This window comes from Gymnodraco acuticeps, unplaced genomic scaffold (genome assembly GCF_902827175.1).
Source record: "Gymnodraco acuticeps unplaced genomic scaffold, fGymAcu1.1, whole genome shotgun sequence".
Classification (NCBI taxonomy): Eukaryota; Metazoa; Chordata; class Actinopteri; order Perciformes; family Bathydraconidae; genus Gymnodraco; species Gymnodraco acuticeps.
Window position 1 is genome coordinate 1,968,955 of NW_022991180.1, and position 18,519 is coordinate 1,987,473.

The 18,519-nt window shown below is 37.1% G+C and overlaps 3 protein-coding genes across 3 annotated transcripts in view; 2 read left to right on the forward strand and 1 right to left on the reverse strand.

Moving 5' to 3' along the window:
• Positions 1 to 206: 206 nt before the first annotated feature.
• Positions 207 to 5,222, forward strand: LOC117560857 (epithelial cell adhesion molecule-like). The gene is made up of 8 exons (XM_034237941.1): positions 207 to 295; positions 465 to 552; positions 1,722 to 1,891; positions 1,988 to 2,052; positions 2,914 to 2,941; positions 3,083 to 3,295; positions 3,869 to 3,922; positions 4,193 to 5,222. The coding sequence occupies exons 2-7, from the start codon at positions 479 to 481 to the stop codon at positions 3,913 to 3,915; spliced, it is 597 nt and encodes a 198-aa protein (XP_034093832.1). The 5' UTR covers positions 207 to 295; positions 465 to 478; the 3' UTR covers positions 3,916 to 3,922; positions 4,193 to 5,222.
• Positions 4,906 to 9,596, reverse strand: LOC117560858 (SLC35A4 upstream open reading frame protein-like). The gene is made up of 3 exons (XM_034237942.1): positions 9,478 to 9,596; positions 7,435 to 7,533; positions 4,906 to 7,285 (listed from the first exon to the last, which is right to left on the reverse strand). The coding sequence occupies exons 1-3, from the start codon at positions 9,490 to 9,492 to the stop codon at positions 7,088 to 7,090; spliced, it is 312 nt and encodes a 103-aa protein (XP_034093833.1). The 5' UTR covers positions 9,493 to 9,596; the 3' UTR covers positions 4,906 to 7,087.
• Positions 9,597 to 15,211: 5,615 nt separating this feature from the next.
• Positions 15,212 to 18,519, forward strand: part of LOC117560726 (inactive phospholipase D5-like) — a 72,754-nt gene continuing 69,446 nt past the window's right edge. The window contains exon 1 of the mRNA XM_034237674.1: positions 15,212 to 15,304. Coding sequence (XP_034093565.1) covers positions 15,212 to 15,304 — 93 coding nt within the window. The remainder of the gene's footprint in view (positions 15,305 to 18,519) is intronic.

The window sequence follows — 18,519 nt, forward strand, 5'->3', positions numbered from 1 at the left end:
CTTCATAATCGTTACTGTGCTATTATTATCCAATTATAACAATGGTTTAGTTAAATACACATTTAAACCATATCAAGATACATGAAAGCATTGTAAACATCTAAACCGGCTGTTTCAATAGTGTCAGATATCTTTATACTCTACCCCTGGTAACAGATGATGCGTCACCACGAGGAACCAATCAGAAATTCAGTTTGAATAAAATCCAGTCAGACTTCTTGGTTATTCAGGTTGTCAGTATTGGTTTCCCCCGCTTGTTACCTTCAGTTCATTTTTTCTGTACGCAGTATTAAAGGTAAGAACTCTTTGATTTATGTCATTGATATTAGTGAAACAGCTTGGAACTTGACCTTACTTAAGGTATAATGTATGTGCGTGTGCTTACTGTAAGTGTTTTTTTTAAGTATTCAACATCCTATTCTTTGTGTTAAAAAATGTGGGGATATGTTTGTGTGTGTTTACAGGTTTGTGTGTGAGGATGCCGAACTCTGAGATCCAAAGCCAGCCTCTTCTGCCAGCCCCCACCCAGCAGGCCGAGATCAATGGACAGGGGTAAGCATATGTACCTGTTTTTCTATCTTTATGGGGTCCAAACACTACCAAGGGACCAAAAAGCTGGTCCCCACAAAGTAAACTATTTATTGTTATTCTTTTCTCGATACTTCCATACCATAGGTGTTGTGTTATATACTCACAAAGATAGAACAACTATTGAGTGACTAAGAAAAATGATAGTAAGTAATATTACCTTTCACAATGTCAGAAGCTTAATTGAACTAAAGTTTAAACTGTTTGGACCAAACCACAACAGTGAGTGGTGTTTTGTTTTGACCCATTTACTACAAAAAATGTATTCTTTTATTTACAGATGTGTAAATAACAGCGCTCTCCTTCAAATTGTAATGTATATTTTCTATCCTCCAATCAGTTATTGATTTATTTTTGTCCTAATTTAACTTAATTAGCAGGCTCTTGAAAGTTGGTTAATTAGTGTAATACATCGCATTGATCATGTAGAGTAGACAGACTTGTCTAATATGTTAGCGTTTACAAAAACATTACCAAACAATACCTCCTTTCTTACTGTCCTAATGTGCACAATGTAGTGACTGCTTTTTCATCTTTTGTTTTCTTTATTATGTTCTCTGTATTTTATATGTGTGTGTTATGTGTTATGTGTAACGTTGCTGCCTTCTTGGCCAGGTCAGCATTGAAAATGAGATTTTATCTCAATGCTTTTATCTGGTTAGATAAAGGTTACATTTTTTTTTTTTAAATACACATAGCCTATCAGTTAGATTTTAAAGCAGACTCAAAGAAAACATGACATTTAAAGTAATGGGAATTTCCAAAAAAGGCATTGGTGTGAGCTTAAAAAAAGAGAAACGGCAGATACAGAAACATGCACTCAACTGTCTGCTTGGCAACAGCTGATGCCATGTTTAAGGTATGGCAGAGGTTCCTGTTTCAGGTTCTCAGCATTCTCATTCACGTCGTCACTTTTCCTATCTCTTCTAACTGTCTCTCTTCCACCAAGGGATTTAGTCTGATCTCTTTGTCAGTAACATATAACACATCAGTATTTCCCCTTTTTCTTTTATTTAATCTTAAAGTCATTATCAGGGAAATGTTAGAAACTTTGACTACATGTCATTTTTTCTAACCAAATAAAAAATGTATTCCCTCTCCACTTCCCTCATATTTTCCTTCGTGCATTCCAGTGTCCGCCCCTCCCGAGCCTATAAGGTGGCCGGGTTGACCCTGTTGGCCTGCGTCCTGATTGTGGGCCAGGCGACGATCGCCTACTTCCTCTTCAGTCAGCAGGGTGACATCAAGTCTCTGAAGGTGCAGAATGAAAACCTGAACTCAAAACTGAGTAATGGAAGATCTGGTGAGGAAAATCTAAAGAAACGTTACTCAGCAGAATGTATTATTACATTTATTATGTCTTAAATGTAACATGCACTGTTTCTCTTTCTGTCTGCAGTTGCTGGGTCTGTGCGGATGCACATGAACGCCTTTCCCAAACTGTTGGATCTGACCACTGAGGAGGTAAACAAAATGAAAAAAATAAGCCATTTCATGAGGTTGGCGACTGATATAATCAATGCTACAGTTTTTGTTTTTACATAAACATTACCAAACACTTCTGATATGGAGCCTTTCGATTTGTTTTGTCAAGCAGGACACTGAAAATAGACTTCTCAGTGCAATCAGATGAATCTGTGGCGTTCTTCTATAGCACTGTTTTGTTAGGCATCTTACACGATGACAATTCAGTCAGACAACTCACGTGTTCCTTTAACATGTTTATTAGAAGCAGCATATAGTTGAGTTTGGCGACTAGGCTCGGGCATCATCACTCCATAGATATACATAGCACGATAAGTGATGATTAAATAACTAACCCCCGAACCTACAGGTGGAAGCTGGGGTGGTGGTGGGGCAGGCAAGCAGCAGCAACATGAAACACAGCAGCAGGAACATGAACGCAGCAATAGCAAGTGAACACAGCAGTGGCAGCAGGCAAGCAGCAGCGACGTGGAAGTAGCTGCAGCAATAGCAGCAGCAAGCAATGCATGGAGAGAGATCTGGCAGGTTAAATAGAGCGGCATATTAAGGACACTCTGTTTGGTTGGTTGTAGAGTGGCAAGGGGGCGTTATGTATGAATGCAGCATAAGTGCTCGAGTTGACTGCCTGAACTAGCTCGCAGGCTTCGCCCCATTTATGACAATATCTAGACAAATATGCCACATTTTATTGGCTAATTCCATACAATAAACCTTAACAATTTCATCAGTGGGCCTGAACATGCAAGTATATTTTATTAAACATATGGTTTGATTTAAAAATGACAGTGACTCTTATGTTTTTGTATTGTTTCTCAATATCCTTCCCTGATTTTATTGCAGGACTCCACCGAAGTCCAAGAAAAGAAAGGTATGTTCTGTTTGTATTCACTTTGTATAAATAGTGTATCATATAGTAAATAGGGATACAGTCGGTGTATTTATCTCCACATTAGAAGACAATGATTACATGTGCTTATAGTTACATTACCTCCTCTCCATCCTCTCCCAGTCCCTCGTGAGGCCACTCAGTGCCACTTGGAGGCGGCAGGTGTGAAACCTGTTGAGATTCCAGGTTTCCAACCGGATTGTGACGAGCGCGGCCTCTACCGTGCGCAGCAGTGCCTTCTGGAGAGCTGTTGGTGTGTGGACACGGCTACTGGCCAAGAGATCTCTGGATCTCTGACCAAAGGACCAGCTAGCTGCGGTGCACCGGTCTTCACTGGTGAGACAAGATAACTGCTCTTGAAGTCAGATTGAGAGTAGAGGGTTTTTTTGGTCACTTGACTTACCTAAGGAATCATTTATGTGAAGTTTTGAGACAGTTTTATTTTTGTATTCTCGTTTTTTGCTCATTTATGAAGTAGTTTGAATAAATAACCTATTTGTGAGTAATTTTACACCAATATGAGAGCTTGTATTCATGGAAAATAAGATAAATTCCACTCTGGCAAAACTAATCACTAGCACCCAACAAACACGTTTTCTCCATATTGCATATTGTAGATTTAAAATTGCTGTTGTGTTTTAATGTTATTATAAATCATATCAGCCCTGCTTATTTGTTTATAGTTAGTAGGTTCATCTCAAAAGCTTATCAGTTAAATCCTTATAATTATCATTTCAAATGAAATATTGCACTTCATTATATAGGAAAAAACAATATCTATGTTTTTTATTGTGATCCAGATCTGGATGTAGATTTAAAATATCTAAATATTTGTAATACTTAAAAAAGTATTATCTCTGTATACTGACTTAAGCTACAAAGTAAATGACTATACGTTTTCTCTCGTAGCAGGCAGCAGGGGCAGAATGATGCGTATGCCTGATGTAGCTGCCTGATCCTGAGGTGAGTTCACATACAGTGCCCCACATTCTGCATTAATATACGTTATATCTGTGAACAGTACTGTATTTAGAATGTGATTAATCAGTATACCTATCTTTGCAAAAGTTTCAATGCTGTTTAATTCAGTCCAATCAAGAACTGTTTTTTCAGACCTTGAATATTTAAATACTTTTAGATAAGGGTTTACATACAGTTCAATTTAAGATTTACCAATAATACCAAGTCATGTTCCTTTAAATAATTATGTTTCTCTTTCCTGGGTAACTGAAGCTGATGAAATCTCCTCCCGAGATGAGCGACAGTTCAACTCCAAATCAAGACAATTTGACATCTCTTTCCACTTTTAATCACCATCATAGCTGTAGTACTTGATAAGCTAATTGTGTTTTATGTACTGCTTAAAAAATAATTACCATGTATCTGCTTGCTATCATCTAATCCAGGGGTGTCAAACTCAAGACCTTGCAAAGAATATAATATGTTTATTATACGGTTACATGGGGATTTACAGAAGCACGTTGCCCATAAACTACGTGTCCCACAATGCATCTCAAATTTGACTTTTATCCTAGAATTTGACTTTTTCTCAGAATTATATTTTCTTTTCTTCAAAATGTTAGTTTTTTTTTAAATGTAATTTTTTTTTCAAAATGTCACTTCTTTTTTTTGTTTTTCCAGAATGTGGCGTTTCTTTTTAAATAATTTTGTGACACTCACTGAAGAGACTTGCAATTATTTGCCCTAGACTTCTGCTTTCAGGCGCAGTTAATTATGAAGTTATTAGCCTATCCGATAATAAACCAATGCAGAGGCAATCATGTAATATAATACATTATTTTATTTATATTACATATGTATTTTTATATAGTCTTAAAGTTACAACCGGCCCTTTGAGTGCAATCATGCTGATGAGGCCCACGATGAAATTTAGTTTGACACCCCTGATCTAACCAGTTTTTTTGCTACTATTATATTGACTTTTGCTATTGATTGCACATTATGTTTTTTTAAATGACTTATATAGGTTAAGGATTTGAATAAGCATGTTGTATTTTATAAGATATAAATGTTGTTTTATTCAGATTTTGTTCCATTTTGGTTTAAAAGTTTGTAAAGACATTTTTAGATTTCAATCCTTGTCACTTTGATCTTGTACGTTTGGCCAAATTAATTAAAATGTTATTAAAAATATTGACTCTTTAGGGCTATTAGAAACCAGGAATACTCAACGTATGAGACGATTGTAAACTGTATTCTCCCCATTTATTTGGACAAACGAAATAAAACTCTTAAAGATCAATTCTGTTGTTTTCTTTTATAATATAACAAAGGAATTTCAAACAGAGTGAAAACCCATGACAAATAGACAAGACACTGAGGTTAGTCAGTGAAATAAAGCACCATCAGTTGAAGTGTTATATTGTATTTTCCAAAACATATCAAATGTTGGCGAGAGAAAACATGCAAAAAGGTAACATACAAGAAATGAAGTAACAATGAAATAATGAAATGAAATACAATGAAAGCTACATAATGATTGTCAATAGGCACATTTTGTTTCTGTGTTCCAGTTATGAATACAGTCAACTTAGTTTTCTAATACTTACAAATGGCTTGTTTGTGTATTACTAGCCTGACTTATTTGGTTGTTGTTTACATAAGCAATGTGTGTACACTTAAACAGCAGCAAACAGTACCTGGGGTCATGTGAACAAAAACATCTCTTATTGGTTGGTTTAATGATGAATGAACAAAACCTTTTGCATTTGCAGGATAATCACCCAAGTGAAATAACACAATTAAGATTCCAGTTACTGTTAAGGTGTTCTTCTGTGCTTTAGGTCTCTAGACTATTGACTAGCAACAACTGCTGTGTTTATGGATGTGATATTGACATGGATCCACATAATAGTTCCCACTTTCTTAAAACAACTTTCAAATGTATCTAAACCACAAGCAAACACCACATTTGAGTAAACATGTCATTATAACTTTGACAGGTTTCGATTTTTCTTGGACAAAAAACGAAATCATTGTTTTTGTATGAAACACAATGTAACAACATTCCCAATTGTTTAATTAAGTGCAAAAGATCAACTAGTTTCCAGCATATGAATAGTCTGCCAAACTCTATCAAGAAAGGCTATTGCACACATGGCATGAGATGAAAATATCAAGTCCAGACCAAAGTAGGCACTCTTAATATATATGTTACATAAAATACTTTAGCAAACATTTCCTGCTTTGTTAAAACCCTCAAGTGCAATAACAACTACATCTTTAAAAACCAATTTAACTTTGGCATACATTTGTATCTAAATATTGTAAGTACAGGAAGAAATCTGACATTTTTACGCAGTGCAAGGTGGAAAATATATAGAGAAAGAAAAAGTTATTTTATAACGGAGCGTGCCATTTTTGGAGTCCAAAGTATTTTGTTCATAAACCTCTCCAAAAGATTAGGACTATTGTTTAAAATATTTTGAACTAGAACAATATGGAGAGGTGTTATGTCCATGGAAAAACAAAAAGGTGTTGACAAGTTAACACTAAAGAGCAGCCCTTTTAAATGCTCTATCATGCCTGAGTAAAGATATGCAAATTAGTATTGACTGATATAAAAGATATCTGCCCACTAGAGGGCGAAAGAGGACATCAAATACCTCTTGTGGAGAGTCAACAATCTAAATATCTCATTATGCATCAATAAAACTTCAGATAGCAAATGGGGTGGAGAAAGGGTGGAGGACCGAATTCAGCTATAGCAGTTGATATGATTCCCTTATATTTACATTTTAATTATGGACTATATTAGAGGGAAAAATGGGGTCTCCTGCTTAAATTAACTGAATCCCTTTTCACACGCTTCTTATATGCTCTATTACAGAATGTATGTCAGTCATCTATTCTCCATACTCAAGTACCTTAACAAGAGTTCAGATCAACTGAATCAGAAGAATTATTAAAATAATCACCTTACTCTATAAGTTGGCTTACTACTATAACATTGTACTATTCAATCATCCTTGTGGAAGGTGGAAAAAAATAACTATTGAAGAATTCGTAACTTTTGAAATATATGTCTGTTCCCGTATGTGGCTCAAAGAGCACCCTCTGCTTGTAGATGTCTCTTCTCCTGCTCTTCTTAATTGTATTCCTCTCTTATTATTTGCTTCCTCCTTTTAGTTTGCTTATGTAGTCTCTGACGGTGGTTTCAATGTTGGGAACGGCATAATTTTGTGCTGCAAATATTCCTGTGCACGTCCCAACGGCAACACCAAACAACGGTGAAGAGCGTAGCCTTGCAACAACGTACCCGGCCAGAAAACCCTTCAGGAAAGGAGAGGCCAGCAGACTGCCTCCCTAGGGGAGAAAGAGAAGAGAGATTAGACCTGGTACTAGGTAGTCAGACCTGTGGTTTAATCTCTAATTCTAGATACCGTTTATGTTGTTTATAACTGCCTGACCTGTGAGCAAAATGTAAGGCATGTAAATGTCTGTGTGAGCCTTACCGGAGGGACGCCAGCCTGTATCTCATCCTCCATCCGTCTCTGAATGTCTTCCAGCTGGTCCTTCAGCTCCACCAGGTCCTTGAGCTGGCCCAGAGGACCCTGCACACACAGACACAAACAAAAAGGTTACATTTTGTTGACAAGTGGATCCTAAAACATAGACATTTAGATTTGATTGTATATTTTCAAAGACATAACAGGAAAAACAGCAAAACAAGGACAAGGCTCAAACACATACAAAACACAACATAGTAACCCTCAGCTCCGAGCTCGGCAGAATCTGCACCTGGCTCGCCGATAATACATTATCATTACACCTGGGTAAAACAGAGTCCATTCTCTTCTCTTCGGTTCGAAACATAATCTCAGCAAATCCGACGACTTCTCAGTTGCAGTGGGCAACATTATTGTCACAAGTAAGAAGGAAATTACATACCTAGGATCTATTCTTGAGGCAAACCTCTCCTGTGACAAAATGGCATCCAATGTAATAAAAAAAGTCAATCAAAGAACTAGATTCCTATACCGGATCTCCTCTCTGGTAAACAAAAACACCCTGGAAACTCTGGCAGGAGCACTCATTCAAGGGTACTATGACTATGCTTGCACGTCATGGTACCATAGCACCTCCAAGGCGCTAAAAATAAAACTTCAAACATCGCAAAATAAACTGGTCAGACTACTGCTTGACCTTTCATCTAGAACCCACCTCACCTCTGCCCACTTTGACAACCTAGGATGGCTTAGAGTAGACGACAGAGTACAGCTACTTGCAATGGGCCTGGTCTACAAGATCCACTATACCTCTATGGTACCCATGTACATGTCAAAATTCTTCCCAAAGGTCAAGGAATACCATGATCATAACACCAGAGGGAGCTCCACAAATCATGTGAAACCCAGATTTGGCACAAAAAAGGGGGAATACACGTTTCGCAATTATGCCACATCAAGGTGGAACGCTCTTCCCACAACTGTAAAGGAAAGTAAAACTATACTTACCTTCAAAACCTCTCTTAAAGAGCACCTTCGGGGGAGAGCAGTGCAAAACTGGCCCCGGTAATGGTACAAATCTCAACCTGTCGTACAATGGAAAGCTTCCCCCCCCCCCCATCTATGTATATACTCGCATTTTAGACTCTGTTACTAACTGTATATCTGTAGACTTGGTATGTCTTAAATGTCCGGTTAGGATGTATTAGAACGAAATCTAAAATGAAAATTGTAAACAAGCAATCTGTATGTAAAAAACCACCTGTATGTAAATTGTAAATAAGCCATCTGTATGTCAAATATGTCTTATATGTCTTATATGACATGATGAATTGGAAATGGGGGACCCTGATGTAAACAAGACGAAAGTCTTTCTCTGGTCTGCATCCCCTTAACAATTGTATGTTTTGAGCTGTACTGTACTGTACCCAATATACAAGCTGTTAATAAACTTTTCAATCAATCAATCAATACTTGAAAGCAACTTGATATTACTATCAAAGAATTAAGCACAGATCTATGACTTATCAAAACCAGTAGGCCTATATTAGATTTATGTCGTTTTCTAGTGTATGAGGTTTTCCTGATCATTCACTCATTCACAATTCTATCATTTAAGTAACGTTGATTGATTTACCTACACAGCAAATAAGGCTAACTTTAGCAACAATATATACATACATATATAGCTACTTTAGCGATATATTTACATTAGCAGTTAGCCATTGCTTCATTCTTTCTTTTAATACAACAACGTATTAAGGTTTCATGTGTTTACGACACTGTGAATATGTTTAAAACACACATCTGATATATCTGCCGTTCGCATAATTATATCCATATAGCTAGTTTACACAACAGGCCAAATACTTAGCATTTGGGTAAATGCTAACTAAGCTAAGCTAACCAACACCAGTTACAAACTGTTCTACGTCACAAGCTAGCATTAGCAGCTAACGTTAATGTATGACTGCTGAATGACTGATAAATGCAGTTTATAATAATAATATATTGACATGAAAGAAAAGTTAGAAAGTTTAAAACTCCGACCTTGTCATCTGCCATGTTCCACTGTCAGATGATACCAGTCTTCTTCTATTTGTTTTTGCTGCTGCTCTGTTGAAAATGAATCATACTGCCCTCCACTGGATACTCATAAACATTAACCATTACCATTACACTTTCATGATGTACAGTAAGTAGTAGGCCATACAAATAAAATAATATTGTATGTGTGGAATGTGTGTCAGCATTATGATAATAGGATGAGCTTTCAAAATGTGTTTCCACAGTTAAAACCAGATAGAGTGGACCATAGTTGATATGTATATTAAGAAAGTATGTAAATGATCAGAAATAAGAAATAAGAATTCCTTTATTAGTCCAACAGTGGTAACATGTAGTGTTACAGCATAGCAGCATGTAAAAGGCAAGCAATAATAAAGAGTAGGCTAACTTATTCAATATAGAGAAGAAAGACACACATAATACAAAAATAAAGCCAAATTAGTTCACAACCATGGCTAAAAATGTGTAGCATAAGCAATATATTAAGGTGAAATATGATACATAAGTAAATATGCTTAGCAAAGCACATCCTGCAACACTGGCCGTTTTCCCACATCCATCCACTCATGATTAAACTGTTAGTAATCTCACACATTGCAGTAACATGCTACATATATAAATCCAACACTTTTTCAATTCCATCTCATTCAAAGTGGCTTGTAAATATAGGAAACAAAGTTGCCAAAGCATCAAAATACAAATGTACAAAATACTAATAATATGAATATTACCACATACAAACCCCCATATATTCTGAATCCTAGCTGAAAGAGGAAGATGAGAAGAAACAATCCAATTAACTCTTGTTTCTTCTGCAATCTGAGTCTTTTACTTACTGCTGCTGGAGAGTCTGCATGAGAGCACAGCTGATGAGACCCTCAGAGAGCGGGAGGAAAAAGTGTGAGAGAGAATTGAAGTAAATAATTAGAGAGACTGAAGAGTAATAATAATAATAATTCCTTACATTTATTATAGCGCTTTTCCAGATGCTCAAAGCGCTTTACAAATACACATTACACATATCATATCATGTACATGACCATCAATGGTCATGTACTGTGGATAGTGACATTTCAAGGAAGGAATAAGATACTCATTAATCAGAGCTGAAAATATGCACTATTCTTTAACCATCACTTTAATAACCCACTCTCAAATGAAGAAAGATTGTAAGGAAGCAAGTATGTGTTTTCTATATAAATAGAATGACACCATTTTACTGATTAAATGGACTGAGATGCAATTACCTCTTGTTTAATGGTCGCATAAAAAGTGTGATTTGCAGAGTGTGTGAAAGTGAGACAAATGTCAAAGCTTGGAGAGGCATGCTTAGAAATATGGATAAAGAAAGTATTTAGCATAGTTCAAAAGAGGGATTGCCATATATAAGAAAGCTATAGAAAGAAACAGAAACAAAATGCAAGAGGAAACTCTACTTTGGCTCATTTTGAAAGATTGTTGAGACATAATTGACTTGGTTGTTTTTTCTGCAGCACTTTGATTTTCTGAAGATCCTGAAAGTATCTAATCTTCACATTCAGCTGCAGGACAGGTTAACCTTTCATTATTAGGGATTTTCACAGAACCAACCTGATATTTTCACCACATATTTTAATGGTCTGTTCGGGGTGGGATACAACAGTCTTTTGCAGTTGCATGAGATGAAACACCGCTCACACAGCAGGCGCTTTAGAGCAGGAGGAAGCGATGGAGGTAAGGCGTCTCTGATCTACAAAGCTGTTGACAGTTTAGGGGATTTATTGATTTTGGCTGAGGCACATTTGGCTGACTAATCTTTGGATGCCACTGTTGAAGAAAGGTCATTATAGTTGGTGCTGCAATCAACACAGCAATGTAATGTTAGGAAATGCGTATTCATATACCATATGGGAAAGATGTTTATGATTAGATTGTCGACTTGCATTAAGAAAAAGGTTAACTGTACTTGAAATAAACAGTGAAGTTGTTGATTAAATGAAGCAAAAACAATACATAATTTTGACTTTTATAGCTCTGTGACTAAAGCTTCATGTATTATTAAACAAGCCCAAAATCATCTCATATATAATGAAATGGATTCATAATGCTCAAAGCAGCAATTGCAAGACTTGTTTGTGAAGACAAATATGTTTAGAATCAAAGCCCCTCTGCACATCAGCTTCAGGACATAAAGGCAGTCTGCTTAGAATATGTTGAGGAATAAAATCAAACGTTACTTTATAATGAGTGCACTTCATCTCACTGTACTATAAATATGAGTTTGGTTTTTACAGGCAGTAAAGCAGCTAAGTAGGCATCACAAGACACTCATCAACTCGTTCTCCACACTACCCCATTAAAATAGTTTTGCCATCTTGTTTTTCCATGTAATATAAATGGAATACAACTTAAAGTCATTCATCGTGCATCCGTGTGTTGACAATAAATACACTTTGAACATTGGAGAAGATACTCTTGATTGACAGAGAATTTAAGTAAGTGGTTTTGATAAGCATCCTTGAGTATGAAATGGGTAATAGTTATTCTATTCAGCTTCAGCAGAAATACTGTAGTTAGATGGACTGTTAACTACTTTTGAATACTGAAAACAAAGTATATTGACTGATCATTTCCCGATTGAAATTGAATGTGACTAGCTTTCTCAAGAGATCCAAGATGTGCAGTTTGTTTCTTTCTCATTTAACAAAATAATAGTGATAACAAATTATACTCTATGTTATGTCACAACCCCATATGATAAGAATTACACTTACCCGGAATTCATAATGTACTTATAATATGTGAGCCTAAAGAGGAAAAAGGGCATACTGTAAAAAACGCAACTGATATGTTGTAAATATTATTGATCATTTTTGTATTACCTGGTGTGTAAACAAACTGCCCCCCTGTTATTATAGTTTCATAACCTGTGTCCTGCCTCAGGCGAGCTGCAGCTTCTACACACTGCATTGCAATGTGTGTGTATAGGATGTATAGATTGTATACATTGTGCTTCTGGTTTTAATGTGCTTCAATGCATATTATTTATTATAAAACTTATTTCTGATATAAAAGCTCTTCACAAATCAAAATGTAAACCCTGCCAGAAGATGTGATACACGGCTCAGATGTGAAAAGCTTTTAGAGTGGCTCAATGTTTATGTGCACTGAGTTGGCTGGTTCTCTCATTAACCGTTCAGTATTCAGCGGGCGTTTCCTCCGAATGCCGCGGATACAGTGCACTCAGCTGGCAGACATGTGATTGGACTTTGTTAAAGGACTGTTTGAAAGTGCATGACTCAGCATTGTTGAGACAAAATACGGTGCCACGGTGCCACCCAAACATGACATACAACAAGAAAGGAGGAGCACTGCATTAATTAAAATATTGATTATTAGTCCCATTGAACAGACAAATGAGTAAAGCTAGATAATATTTATCTCCTCCAAGAGAGATTTTTCCAGACCGTTGAGATGATAGAATAAAAGGTCACGTGTTATTGACTGTTGGGAAATTGATCTTTTATACACTAATTATTTTCAGACTGCATGTTAACTGTGGGGTCATTTGCAGTTCAGGCCCCCTTCATCCGATAGGAGGAGTCTCAAATCTCTGTATTACATGACTGAAAAAATACCATAATATATTAAGTTTTATGTACATAAAAAAACAAAAACAAGCAAAATATGCAAACAAAAACCCTTGAGTATCCAGTTGCTCTGCAGACATATCTGCAAGTAAATATGCAGCTGATGGTTCAGTATAGTCTCTTTTTTAATAAGAAGAATTAGGATATTCAAATGTTTACGGAAAATGACCCAATGTTTTTGTACTCAGGAAAATAACGTAAATGTGATGTGATTTTATTCAACATGGCTGGTGAAATGTGTTGAATTTTCCTCTTACTGCATATATTGGTTAATATAATTTCATATAATAGTCGCAGTATATTTTATTGCTGTAAGAGTCAAGGCAGGCAATAATAATGCATTATTTCAATTCCTAGTTTGAGTTAAGATGCGCTGGCTGTTTTCCAATAATGATTCCAATGTTTAGTGCGTGTGTGTGTTGTATGTGTGTGTGTGTGTGTGTGTGTGTGTGTGTGTGTGTGTGTGTGTGTGTGTGTGTGTGTGTGTGTGTGTGTGTGTGTGTGTGTGTGTGTGAGTGTGTGTGGTGTGTGTGTGTGTGTGTGTGTGTGTGTGTGTGTGTGTGTGTGTGTGTGTGTGTGTGTGTGTACATTATGTATGGCTTTGCACAGATTCCGGTTATACGCCAATTCAAGTTTTTAGGCTCTGTTGCTTCCCTGGCAAGCTAAGGTAAGGATAGGGAGGAACTGCAGCCTCACTGCACCACTCTGCTGAGATGTGCCAAGGTATGACTGTGTGTGTATGACTGCGTGTGTGTATGACTGTGTGTGTGTGTGTGTGTGTGTGTGTGTGGTGTGTGTGTGTGTGTGTGTGTGTGTGTGTGTGTGTGTGTGTGTGTGTGTGTGTGTGTGTGTGTGTGTGTGTGTGTGTGTGTGTGTGTGTGTGTGTGTGTGTGTGTGTGTGTGTGTGTGTGTGTGTGTGTGTGTGTGTGTGTGTGTAGTCAGAGATGAATATGTGCTGTCAGGGATAGCACACTGTCCACAGGGTCAAAGGAAAGAGCAACCGAATAAGCAAAAGGAAAAGACTGTGCAGTTGGGAGTGGTGGGAAGAAAAAAACAGGAAGAAAGCAGCAACTTTGAAAGAAGGATAATTTGGCTACATATAGAAGGAGGACAAGAGTGATACAGTTTGAAAGCAGGAGGAGTGGCAGGGCTGAAAGGAGGAGAAAGAATGAGAAAAATAGAGAGTGAGAATTTCTTTTTGAGAGAGATGCAAGAATGGATCCAATGACTCAGTTGGCGGGCGGCTTGTTCCACTTATGTCATTTTTTAATAGGAATCAGGATCAAAAATTGGGTTTTGTTGATTCATTTTGGAATGAAAGAAAACAAAAGATAACAACAACAAAAATGAATAGAAGTGAATTCAAGAATGTGCAACAAAATGATTAAGTAAAATAAAGATTTATTTTCATGAACATAAGAAAGTAAAGTAACATCTCAAAAGAAGTAATCAAATACAAATGGGGTCTTTCCTTCTGCGTTGATACACCATCAGCTTCAATCAAACCCTCTCCATCCCCTCTCTTCCTCTCTGTTTCCATACCCCTCCCTTCGTCTCTCTCCTCCTCCTCTTCCTCCCCACTCACACTCCCTCAGCGGGGAAGCCTGAATCAGTGGAAGCCCTGATCAGAGTCGCGGAGTCCCTGGTCTGCTGAGAGCTGGTCTGTGCTCTGCGAACCCATCAAGCCTCTGCAAACATCTTCTTATCATGCGAAGGTGAAGTCATGCTCTCTGGAGGAACATTGGAAGAGGATTTCTTACAGCCTGTGGACATTTGTCAGTAGTGGTAAATACAGGGATGCTTCCACCTTATGAACAATGACTATGAAAGCTATGTGGAGATGCATTTAACAAATGTAAAGCTTCAAACCCTTTGAAAGCTTGCAGATTATTTATCTGGAAGAAAGTTGGACCCATCAGACAAATGGGATTTTGTTTCACCATTCACAGGGGAAGGTGCAGTCAAGCTAAATGTATGAGATGCATCACAAAGAGGAAGAGTTGTCATCAGCTGTTGACGGGAGATCAACAAGTTAATTGATTGATTTGACTAAAACTAGTCGCAGGACGATGGCCGGTCTGGGCATGATGGGGATGCCAGCTCGTTCCCTGATAACGGCCGTGCAGCAGAAGGAATATTCGGCCGGAGTCTGGCTCCGCAGGAAGGACAAACTAGAACACGTAAGTTCTGCGGACTGGAGCGGGGGACTGAGAAACAGATGGTGGAAAGCTGAAATGTTAGGAAAAAATGAGGGAGCTAAAACGACACTGAGTCGTTCAAATAAAATATGAAGTGAAAAAGTTTTGTATCAGTTGTTTAAGTAGAAAAATGTCACATTCATGCATTTTTCTCCACTTAAACTCTAAAAATATTTATTTGTGAATGTAAATATAGGCTTGTTCACTGGGGTTTAAAAGGAATTGCAAACATTACATTTTAAATGATTGGATAAAAAAAAGAAAGGAAGAATGGGTGTAGGCACTAAATGTGATATTTGAGAGGAAATTGAAACTGATAACGGTAATGTTGGTATGGAGAAAGTGGGCCAAGTGTGGTTTGCAAGTGCTAGAAAATTAGGTTTGGTCAGTAAGCCAGCAAATATCTATAATCCAAAATGTTCAAGTATTTTCTGGTTCTAGCTTCCTTAGGATTTGAGGTTACTCTTTATTTCATATAATTTTGAATTGAACCTTTGTTTTATATCCTTCTCAATGAGGCATGCCGTTTCTAAATGTTTGATGTTGTGGGAGACCTCCTGTTGTTGCTGGAGGGACAAGCTGTTTTTCACCAAACACCTGGAACACTGCGTTTTATTCCTTTTCTTTCAATAACAACAATCTATTATGTTACAAAGCATTGTAAGGATCTTGCACTCAAAACAGTATCAGAATGCTACACAGGGCTCTTACAGTAGGTGTAGACATTTAGCGTCGGGGGAAGGAATGGAAAAGGTGTGTGTTGAATATTTGATGTTGGAGAGGCACAGTGCCATGTCCAGAGAGCTGCTTCCTGTCTGCATAACCAGGGACGATGAATCAGCCTGTCGCCTTTCTGCAGACCTAAACACTCACACACAGCAATATTCAGCATAAATTAGCACACATTCAAACCCTACGATCTCTGTGCAGTTAGTTAACAAACTGAAATGATTTGTATTCTTCATTAAAGCTGTGAAATTATCATCACTCAAGTCAAAGTGTGTGTTTGCATCATATGATTATTTTTTAAACACACAAAAAACCTACTTATTGTGTAGCAAAAGATACAGTCTACACAAACAGTACATACTGTATAACGTCAGTGCAAGAGTTACCCAGCTGTCAAAGAGGATAAATGGGGAGTTTGGAAGAGGACGAGATAATACAAATAAAAAAAAGTGCTTCAGGCACATTGAGTACCGCAGTTGAAGCAGCGTGATTTAAGTCACAAGTTCAGCATCAACTTCAAAATCAGAGTCCCAAGAAATCCTGAAGTTAAGGGCCACAAAAAGACGAACACTTGTCATTTGAATGTTTGTATCTCTTGAAGTCTAAACTGATTGCCTCTTAAAGCCTTATTTTTCTCTGAAATGTAAAAAGACTCTCTTTTTAAAGACAACCAGGGTTTTCTAAACATTAAATATTTAAAGTGAATTGTTTCAATCAGCTTTTATGATGAATATAACTGTTATATTTAAGAGTGGCAAGAAAAATACAGCTGGATCCATTTCTGAGAATACAAGGTTTTACAATCCAGAATATAACTGATTAGTTAATTCTGAGAGGCTTTTTGGTATTACTAACAACCACTTTGGGTCCAAAACGGCATCCAATCTGCAGGTGAAAGTTATACATTATATAATAAATATTTACTATAATAGCAAGGTTTGCTTCAGTCAAACATGGATACACCAATCAGTTCAAGCATTGGCGTTACTTAATGCCCCTTTGCGGTGTGTAACGGTGGGTTGTCCCCAGTAGAAGATTGACAATTATAAGAGAAATGTGATGAAAATCAGAAACAGTGTTCTTAGATCGCTCAGTCAGAAAGGCTTCATCAAAATGTGACAATGTAAGAAATATAAGATTTAAATACAACATCTGACTGTAGCCACTACAAACGTACCTAACAGAAAATGATATCAAGTTGACAGTGAATACTCAGTTGTGTGCCGGCCTTCTGTTGAGACATGCTGATAGTTATTGGACCTTCCTGTTACATGAACCTATGCTGACTGATTGATTTAATCTAATGCGCAGTATTGTTACTGCGGTTGCTTTTCTAAAACTATGTTAAGTGCATCTAAGTAGATATATGCCTTCAGGAGTCCTCGCTTAATGGCTGTATGTATACTTTAATGTAATGTTAGCATTGTTCTGTACTTTGTAGTCAATAATGAGCTTGTAATTCACCAGCTTGGTTTTCAAGTGCACATTGCAATGAGGGAAATCGATCCAAAGCGTGTTCACTGTATGCTCTTCGGATGGCAGCAGCCGTCATAAGGCATTTTAAATGTCATGGTGGCTGTCTTGATGTATAGACCCAGGTGTGTGGGAATGTTGGTCCGAACTGGAGGCCAATCAGGCTCTCTCTCCTTGAAATAAAGTCGTCTAAGAAGGTCATTTCATTTTATCACATTTTTGGGAGACTATCAATCATGATGATGAAGACTGATGAAGGGAGTTAAGCATCGTTTTTTATTTGACTCAAACTGGAAACTGCAAAAGAATCAGCCAATGTTTGCCTTTTTTAGTTTTAAATATATGATGTGAATATTTCAACACATAGCCTTTTGATTAGATTTATCCCGGCGCTTGTTGTTAACTATGGAATGAAAGCAAAACTGGCAAACATAAATGATCTTTTTAATCTATTTGGTATAAAATAGACAATCACAGAGACAAAGAATACAGTTTTGATTTGGAAAATAAGTAATTAACTTGGAACTTTTTTAATTAACACAAAAAAAGTTGGTTAGCCATCACAGAACTTTCCGTAGGGCTACACCACAAGTAATCGCAGTATCAACATATTTTTTGATTTCTCAAATGTTTAAAAAATGTTATGCAGTATGGATCAAATAACCCCTGAAGATTATGTCTTTTGGCTTAACCAGCCAATTAAATTCAAAATCAAGGTCATCTCACCTCTGTGGAAAAACCCCATCATAAAAACCTCCCATATTTCCATAAAATAGTATTTCCGATTGATTTGCAACTCTGCCCTTGATAGCCCGTTTTACCCAGAGATACTAACACGATGCTGTGGTTCACAAACTATAAACTACATACAGATTTGCAGTGGACACATGCTCCTCTAAACTCTAGATTTTTATATCATATATTCAGGCATTGAACAAACACAGTGATGAGTTTTTGGAGAGTTGAACACCTGTCCCCTACTGTAGATGATCTTA